Genomic DNA, 10,097 nt, shown 5'->3' with positions numbered 1-10,097 from the left:
TGGGCTCGCCCTAATAAGAGTCGAACCTGTGGATAATTTTTCGGTACTTTGTGCACATTGTTACTACAAAGTGTTAAAATCTATAACAATTCCTGTGCTTTGAAACTAATATTATTTCATTAAACGATCTCCCAGCTGCTCCACTTTAATCCAAAGGCGATCAAAAATAATTCCTCGAAAAAATATTTATCTGGTAAATGCAATTCTGGCGTTTTTGCAGACCAGCAGTCAACCCCCCCCCCCCCCCCCCCCCAATTAATGAGATTTTATGGTTTTGGGATACACTGCAATGTAGGTAACCTCTACTGCTCTTTACTTCTACAAGTCAAAAATCCATAATAACTTCATTTAAATGTTTTAGTCCTAGACATTTTCTATATGCAAAAGTTGAAACTGAATTCTCTATTAAAAGATTCTAAATTTTGGCCTTACAGCTAACAACATTGTCAGTTCTACCATTTGATGATACAATTTGTCAATGCACTTCTTCATAAGGACTTTACACAGTTTTCTAGAGCTGGATAGTGCTAATTTAAGAATTTTATAAGGCAACTTTGATCGTCGATTTTGTAGTAACTTGAGTTTCATAGCTTCTTTATCATGATTAACTTCAGACCGTCTTAGGAATATTCGTTTTTTCTGGAGGAAGTCCCTTGCTTAGGCATATTCTGTATCAAGGTTAATGCTGATCTTAAGTAATCTTTTGTATTCTGTCATGAATAGGTATGACGTAATACACTGTAGCTCCATCAGCGGCACAAAATTGTAAGCACTGGGTCATTTGCTTCACACTTTAAAACAGTCAAAACTATGCCTGAAAACACAATGCAATATGAAAAATATTCTTATTTTATGCATATACGTTCAAATAAGTGCAGTGTATTTCTAAAGTAAAGGCACAGCCTACTTTGATGTATCCTACTGTTGTTGTAAGTAATATCCTATTGTTGTAAGGGATTTCTGCATCTATTCAGTTTAGCTTCCTTTTAGTTCATTTTCAGCTTGCTATGTATCACGTTGCAGCTTTGAAAATTGGAATTCACCATTGAATCTGAATAACTGGAACAGGTTGACATCCAAAACATTCAAAGAAATCAGCAAGACCTGGCATTAAGGTAAAACAGGTCAAATCACCAGCACATTCAACGGCAAACTTAATAATTCATGGATATTTACATATCACTATCAAACTTTTATCAGATAAACTTGTATTTTCGACTTGTGTTTGACGTTTTATTCTCGCAACATGGATCTTTCAACTTTTCTTTACATTCAAAGAGCACGAAATGGTCATGTGTTCCTTAATTTTTGCGAAGTCTTTCAATGTGTGTGGGTGAATCCAAAAAGCATTTAAATGCAATTAAAAGAATTACATTATTCATAAAAGTAGTTGCAGATCTCAAATGATGACACAGTTCAGAGAAAGTGCATGGTATGTCTACACACATTTGTTTGTTTGATATAGAGATCAATGCTTACTATAAAGATTAACTCCATCTAAATGGGAAAGAAACAAGGACTGTTTAAAATTTGGATAAGATTTTGAACCAAAAGTTTTTGATACTGAATAAGAAGATTAGGACGGGCTGTTAACATTGTAATGCTTAATGAAGGTCAAACTAGCAGAGCTATACAACAATCGTAGCTACTCTGCTATCAGGTTATCTGGTTTGACAAATTTTTACATGAAATATTCATGAACCATTATGACTTTATTATTTTCCAGATTTTATCAATTTCATAACTGTGCAACCAGATTTTATCAATTTCTATACAGGGGACACGCTAGGGACTTTAGTTACAGCCCATTTAAGAGAATTGTTCGTTGTTTAGAGGCTACTCTTAAAAGTCTCTGGCGACAGAAAATACGTTTTTGGACAAAATATATTGGGAAGTGTCCATTAGTTGAAATTTCACAGTAACAGCATCTTGTTGACCAGCGTCATTGAAGAAGGCGTGTCCCTCTAAAACTTGAAGATGGATGCAGCAGGCAAGCAAGATGTTATTCGTTAGAACAGGCCAGGGTTCTGGCAGCTAATACCTGTGGTGTGGACCTGTGGCTTGCGCCGCTAAATTGATAGTCTAGAACAAATACCCTTGGTACGCATTTACTAACCTTAAAAGGATGGACAGGCGAGTCGGTAGGTGGAAAGAAAGCCTTAAGTGGCTTGAGCACGCGACACGCATATCGTAAGCCAAACGCCTAGATCACATGTCCACGCCACCTCTATTAGAAATACGAAAAAGAGATAAAGAAATAAGAAAAACTATGATCTTAAAAATTTACTGAACTGAACTAACTGGTGACATAGGACTTATGACTTAAGCCAGGAATACTTAGGTCGTTGGCTATTTAGTCCAGGTAAAAAGCTAAGATCGAAAAGAATCTTAGTATCCAAGATATCTAGATTTTTGACTTTTAGTTAATTCTTTGCATTTGCACAAATAGGGCGGTGCTCGTGAAGCCAAAATATCTTGACAGCCCATTGAGATACGAAAAGGGGTTCGTGTCTGCCAGCAAGTTGTTGTCGAACAAAAGTTGTGTAGGATATGATCATCCACCAACGCACCACACTAAAAGGTGGTCATATGAATTTGGTGTTTTTTGGCCATTTTTCATAACTCCTCTTACTCGAATATATCGTCAAAAACTCGTCAACCAATGATTATTCTGATGTGAGAACTTCACACTTTTTTCTGAATTAAATTTTTTAGGTCTTGCTGGCATTCTGTGTCTCACAATTTCACGCAATATTTACTAATTACGTGTCGAATTCATGTGCAATATTTGTCTGTGATGTCTGATGTAATGAATAGGAATCTAAAACTCCAACATTGTTGCCTGCACGGCAGTTATAACAAAAAAGAATACCAACTGGTACCAGCTAACAAAATGCCATTTTTGTAACAGATAGTCTGCATTGATGACTTTTCAATACTTGCGTATTCAAATTTTGAAGTTTCTTGAAAGTTAATCATCAATAAATGATAAGAGCATGATCGGTCACGATAATCTCATAGGTCATTTCGAACTCTGCGTGTGCTTCTTACAAGTTTATCTTTTAGTCAAAAAAGATCTTCACAGCTGATTCTTTCGTTTACATATTCTAAATCACTTCAATAAACTGAAAATCTGGTTCTGACAAGATGCAAAATTTGCAGCAGTGTTACGGAACTCAGCGATGATTATTTTTTATTCTAGACAACCCTTCCTTTTTTTGTCCAGATATTTGAAACAAATTTTGTTTGTCAAGAGCATGAAGCCTACGTTGTGTTGGATTTGGTCAAATTAGTTATATTGAAACAATTCTACTCAATTCATCTTTATCTTGCGACAAGGCAATGTTAAATCAATGAGTTTCCAAAACAAGACGATGTATCTCACTTCACGCATGCTCTTGTGAATAGCAGAATCATTCGTTGCTTTTTGCTTGCATTCGGGAAGGCTGTATGGTCTACAAAACCAATATGAATATGTTTTGCAATTTTGAATTAAAAAGTAAAGTGCAACTTCCAATTGATTCCATCAATATTTTTCATAAAAAGATAGAATTGAAAAAATTTGCAAAAAGACCCTATTATTAGCAAAAAGCACATTATACTAAAATTCTATGTGACAAGCTATACCATATGTATTGTCTCAAATATACCATAAAGTATATTGACACTCTAAAGCGCCCCTATATCTCCCTCCCGGTCTTGGTATCTATCTTACCGTTAACACACTTTAAATATTCCCTTGCTACGTTTCCTAAGCAGTTGAAAGAGGTAGCGAATGTTCAGTATTCAATAGTTAGTTACACTAGTTGACGGCTAGTTATGCTGATGAAGTCATGTTTGCAAAAGTAAAATATCAGTTAATATTCTTTAATTATTTTCCAAGTATAAAGTCACATTTTGTTGTATTGAATTGTTCCTTACTGATCGCCGTTGCTTCTGCTCATTTTTAATTTATATTTCAGTTCTAAATTACTAGAATCCAATAAGTGGCTTTTATGTAAATGAATTAGGTTCTGAAGATGCCACGCGAATTTCTGAACTCTTTCTTTATTTAGCATCACAATCTTCTCTTGTGAGCATTGCTTTTCTCGTTTTCAGACAAATTGACAAGCATCATGTGAGCAGTATTGAGAATACCAATCGATTCAAAGTGAAAGCCCTTGGTTGCAATAAAATACATAGTATCTATCATGCATCAATCCAAAAGGTCTCAAATGAAAAATGGATTGATGTTTTCTCAAGCACCAGCACCTGACGACAATGAAACTGAAATGAATTGTTCATTCTAGTTACAGCTGGAGGATATTTGCTCACTAATCAATAACTTCCATTAAAGTCAAGTATAACAAGCGGACATATAATCAAACTGAAACTGCTCATTTATTTGAACTGAAATTTTTTATGTCTATGCCAACAAGCACGTGGTAGTTTATTTGCAGAATGAACTATGGTCATGAAACGGCTTGAAAATCTGCAACAAGTCTGCATGCTTTGAAGAATGGAACCAGATTGGCAGGCAGATATGTATCCAGAGGTATTCTTATCAGAAAGAGCAGATGAGCGTGTCTGTATCAACATCAGTGGTGCACATTTTGAGACGTTTGAAAGTACTCTTGCCCGCTACCCAAATACTCTTCTTGGTTCCCCTTCTCGGAGGAATAAATATTTCGATCCTTTTCGTGGCGAATATTTTTTTGATAGAAACAGAAGAGCGTTCGATGCGATCCTGTTCTACTACCAGTCAAATGGTCGAATATCGAAACCTGATAATATCACAGAAAAACAGTTTGTATCAGAACTCAGTTTCTTTGAAATTGGCAAAAAGGAAGATTTGCTAACATTTCCTGAAAGAGTTGATCGTTTTATTCTCGCTGAATCGCATGAACTGCCTAAGAACCGTCTCAAGAGGATTTTCTGGCAACTGTTCTCTAGTCCCGATTCGTCTATATTTGCAAAGATCATTACAATTATAGGTATATTTGCATTGGCCTTGTCAATAGTAATAACGTGCGCAGAAACATTGCCTTCGCTGATGCATCCAAAGAGTGAGGGTTACATCAAAGTTAAACAAATCATCTACGTAATGAACCATGGATGTTACGTTTGGTTTACCATTGAATTTTTCGTTAGATTTTTATCCTGCAGTAATAAAATGCAGTTTTTCAAGTCGCCATTGAATTGGATCGACCTCTTGGCTATTATTCCGTTCTACTTACAACTTATAATCGAGAGCCAGACTCAGATGACACCACTGTCAATTCTAAAGGCGTTCAGAATTTTTCGCATTGCCAGAATTCTCAAGGTCTCAAGGTACTCAAGAGGTATGCGGGCGCTTATATACACGCTTTTTGCCAGTAGGCATGAACTTGGTCTGCTCTTCTTTATATTGATCATAGCAACCGTTGTTAGTGCTGCTTTAACTTACTATGCAGAAATAAACGAACCAGACTCGTTTCTCCACACCATTCCGGATGCTCTTTGGTGGTCTATCAACACCATTACGACCGTAGGCTATGGAGACTCCTATCCTGTCACAACATTTGGAAAAGCATTAGGCGGTTTCTTCTCAATTTTTGGCACCATTCTTATTGGGTTGCCGATATTCTGCCTAGTGTCAAACTTTTTAGAACTCTGGGACTCGATAAGAGACAAATCAAGCGAAGATGAAAATGGCACAGCGCCTAAGACCGCAACAAACATACCCGCTGTGCAAAATTACGCACAGATTGAAAAGAAGTCTCCCTATCTTGAAAGGAGGTCGCCGTATCTCGAACAGAGGTCCCCGTACCTTGAAAGGAGGTCTTCCTATCTCGAGTTACAGTATTGAGCCTTGTGTTAATGTTTTTTATTTATATTTTACTATCGTGTGTCATGCATGTCATGAATCACAGACAAGACTAATACTGACTTTCATGACTCAAACAGAAGCTGCAGGGTTCGTTACTGAACGCCTTTTATGATATAATCAATCAAGCTATTCAAAGCAAAACAAAACATATATTATTTGCCAAGCAATACCAATATGACTAGGCAGGATCCGCTACCAGCTAAAATGCATAGAAACGTCGAAAAAAGATTTAAACATCTTACTAAGAGTATCCAAAAAGGCTGTTTTGCTTAGAAGTCGTGCCTTTATCGTCATCAGATCGCAAATGATTTCTAAGCTGAAATTTTATTAGATTATAAATGTCTTTTTGTCGCTGTGATAGCATATATCACATGTAGTTTAAATTTAAACTGCTGTTAGCAAATTCCAGTAAGCCTTCGCTAATTGATGTTTTGACAAAGCCATAGCATTAGCTCTAACTTCCGAGAAAAACCTCAATTTGTTTTGAAAAAGTAAAATTACTTGCTATGTACACACGAGGCCTAGTGTTAAGACTGAGCGCCAGCCTTCGCAACTGTATATTCATTTTAGAGACCTATTATATGTTGTTACAAACAAAGCTCAGTAAAACCAAAAAACAGAGACAAAGCTGTTTAAGGGTGCACAAAAGACGCATTAACATTTAAACCGATCATTTTCATAGTCTACTTAGTTGCTTTAGTATTTTTAAAGCACTCAGCCCTAGAAAAATTGCTTTTTGTAAACTTTAATCCTTAAATATAATATTTCCGCATTTAATTTTATCATCTTTTCTCGTCAAATTACATAAGCATGGCAACTGTTCTAAAAAAGGTATCCTTTTGGCAGTTTCTGGTAGCCTAGCCAATGCTAGTTTTTTAAGGCATCAATAGAGTTAAACGTTCTGTAAACAATTTTATACTTTCGGATTATTTTCAAGACGTCGTAGTTCTGTATATGCAAACAATACATCCATATATTGCTGGAAGTAGATTCAAAAAATTTTAAATTTTTGACGACATTCGATGACTTTAAATGTGCTTATGAAACAGAATTTTAAGTAATTCACATGAAAATACCATACGATACATATCCCATGAAAAGCCTCTAGGCTGGGTATGATATAAATATATGGTACTTACATTATATAATGCACATGTCATTAAAAAACCATACAATGCATACGCCTTGAATAAATTATAGGATAAATATGACATGAGAAAATCTTGAGAAAAGTTTATGATATGACTTGAAAGTCAAGTGTGATGCATGATATGAAACTATAATGTAATGCATATGACAAAAACCCAATACACTGGAAATGAACAGTAAATGCGTTGTATATTAAACGAAATCCAATACGTTGTTGCTGAAATGAAAATCAAACATGATGTATTTGTGATTAAAATCTTGTTGATAAGTTGCATATGACATAAAAATCCATAAAAAGCTATTTATATGATATCAAAATCCAATACAAATTGTACGACATAAGAATCAAATACGATTTATTTGACATTAAAATCCAGTAAAATTTATTTGACCTTAGAATCCAATATCAATTCGTCTGAAATCAAAATCTAATACGCTGCAAATAAAAAAATTAGATGTTGTTTTATACTTGAACACTCAATTCACGTGGTTTCTTATAAAGGAGCCACTTTATAAGAAACCTACATGTAGAAGGCAGTAAATAATAACCGTTGGACTAAATAAAGATAAAATATAAAGAAACCGTTTCATTTTTGAACATTTTTATCATTGCAAATATTCAGAAATTAGGAAGCCAGTTCCTTTTATTTATAGTCAAAAATTAGATCAATTATGTGTTACAAAGGTAGCTATCGAGTGTTTCATTGCGTAATTTTGAGTGTTTTACTTTTCTTTTTGATTGAGTTTCAACTATTTCATATTTCAGATGTCTTTGTAGTCAATCTTCTTTGTGTTTTCACCTGGTTTCTAGCTACAGTTAAGAATCTAATGACACTTGTAAAAAATTCTAATGTACGATGTGCAATTTTCATTGTTATTAATTGTGCAGTTAAGTTCTATTGAGCAGTAAAGAACTATTGAGGAGCGTTGAGCACCAAAATTTGTTAAACAATATCTCCAAAAATTATATTTCAGGTGTCTTTGTAGTCAATCCTCCTTGTGTTTTCACCTGGTTCTTAGCTACAGTGAAGAATCTAACGACACTTGTAAGAAATTAATATGTACGATGTGCAATTTGCATGGTATCAATTGTGCAGTTAAGTTAAAGAACTATTAAGGAACGTTGAGCACCAAAATTTGATAACAATAGCTCTAAAAATTAAGGACTTCAAGAACTAGGCCACGAGCTAGCTTTCTTATAAAGAAAAGCATGAACGGCGCTTCTGACATGTAAATCTAATGACATGAAAATTATTTATATGACATGAAAACGTAAACCATTTACATGACATTAAATCTCGCAGAATTTCCGCCGTTGAACATTTCTTCATAGTTTATGTAAGAACTTTATTAAATCAATAAATTCTGGTTTTAAATTGAGCTTTAAAAGTCTAATTGAGTGAATGTTTTTGTGACGTTGCTTCTTATGGCAAGCTTCCTGTTTAGTATTTGGAAGTCTATTGTAAATTATATTTATCAGTGAATATACTTTACAGATAATCATTTCCTGTGTACAGATTGCAGATTCACAGTAGCATTGCTACCGTACCTGCCCACATCACGTCACCTCAACCTGCTTCCTTCAAAGTCAACTTTGCAGTTGGCAACGTACACGTTTTGTGCTTTTTTACTTTTAGATAAAATAACTATTTACTGTCTAACCGTCAGTTTTAAACATTCACTAAAAATTGTAAAAATGATGAAATATAAGATGCTTTTTTATCCAAAGCCGTATGAGTGTACTCCGTTGTTCGACGGAGATACGAAGTTGAAGGAAAAAGTACACAGCCTGCACTTGTAGGACAGCCGAAACGTTATGTGGATGGGATTGGCAGAACTTTTGAAAGCATTCGTTTGTCTTTATAACGACTTAATAACAGCAAAATTGAGTGCATATGGCTTCAGCACATCTGCCTTGCTTCTCGTCCATAGCTATTTCACCGATAGGAAGCAGTAGGTACAAGTTAAATTTTTAATTCAGGACACGAGTAGAAACTGCTCTAGATGTACTACAAGATGTCTTGGGTCCTTTCTGTTTAACATATATTGGTTAGACTGGAATCTATGGCAATTTTGTACAAGTAAAGAGCAAAGAAAATGTTAATGCACATCAAGAGCACGATGCCCTGAAACTATCTGAATGGTTTCAAAATAATTTCGCTAGAACGTTAATGCGTTTTCGTAACTTTTGCAGAAATGGAAGTACTGAATTGTCCATCAGAATAGGCGTGTCCTGTTTGAAGGGAAATGCAGAGTAGGATCGTCTCGGCTTATGTTTCCATCAACCATTTTCTTTCAAAACAGTAATTGGTTTTAAATAGCTAACTAGCATTTGTGAATCAAAACAACACCAAGATAAAAAAAGGAATACAAAAAACATATGTCAAACTTTTGTGGAACTTTCTGTGACCATCTTTCGATTGGTCGAAATGGTCAAAATTTCCCGCCTTTTTTGAAATTCAGTTTCGTGAACTCGGAAAACGACAGCTGTTAAAGAGGTCTTTTGTCTTTATCTCACTGTAGCCACTGCCTACTTTTTAAATGTAAGAAGCTTGAATCAAAGACCAACTCATATTCAGGAAAGGTCATTGCGCCACAAAGCGTACGCTAATGATTTTTTTCTTCTTTTGTGGTAAACTTGTCCAAAGTGTCAATCCATGTACGAAGCGTAAAATTTCTTATGATTGAGATCAAGTAAACAAAATCTGATCTAAATCCGCATGAATTGCAGGACCTTTTAGAGAAATAATTATTACCTACAATATAAGACATGGTAATAGACATGGTAATAAGACATGGTAATAGATGTTATAAAATCATTCACAAATGAATTCACCGCAAAAATTGATGAATTCATCACAAATTTCACCGCAAAAATTGAAATAATCAAAACCTTCAACATTTCCAAAATGCCAATTAAATGTTTGACAGGAAAAATAAGCAGTTGCAGACGCGGCAACGTATTCTTACAAGATAATCTTGAACTTAACGAGTTGGGTTTCTAAAATTATTGGCCTTATACGTTACAATTTCAGTTTTAATAATTTCATTTCTTATTAGATTGTAACTTGGATAAAACGCAAATAGTAGGCCTTGATTA

The 10,097-nt window shown here is 34.8% G+C and overlaps 1 protein-coding gene across 1 annotated transcript; it reads left to right on the top strand.

Moving 5' to 3' along the window:
* The first annotated feature begins 1,047 nt into the window (after nt 1-1,047).
* Nucleotides 1,048-9,516, top strand: LOC135684762 (potassium voltage-gated channel subfamily A member 1). The gene is made up of 2 exons (XM_065200413.2): nt 1,048-1,432; nt 4,099-9,516. The coding sequence occupies exon 2, from the start codon at nt 4,499-4,501 to the stop codon at nt 5,825-5,827; it is 1,329 nt and encodes a 442-aa protein (XP_065056485.2). The 5' UTR covers nt 1,048-1,432; nt 4,099-4,498; the 3' UTR covers nt 5,828-9,516.
* Nucleotides 9,517-10,097: the final 581 nt, after the last annotated feature.

Source organism: Rhopilema esculentum, unplaced genomic scaffold (genome assembly GCF_057945365.1).
Source record: "Rhopilema esculentum isolate cy_ngs unplaced genomic scaffold, ASM5794536v1 HiC_scaffold_34, whole genome shotgun sequence".
NCBI classification, from domain to species: domain Eukaryota; kingdom Metazoa; phylum Cnidaria; class Scyphozoa; order Rhizostomeae; family Rhizostomatidae; genus Rhopilema; species Rhopilema esculentum.
Note: the sequence above shows the minus strand (reverse complement) of the source record. Positions and strands in the feature narration are given on the sequence as shown.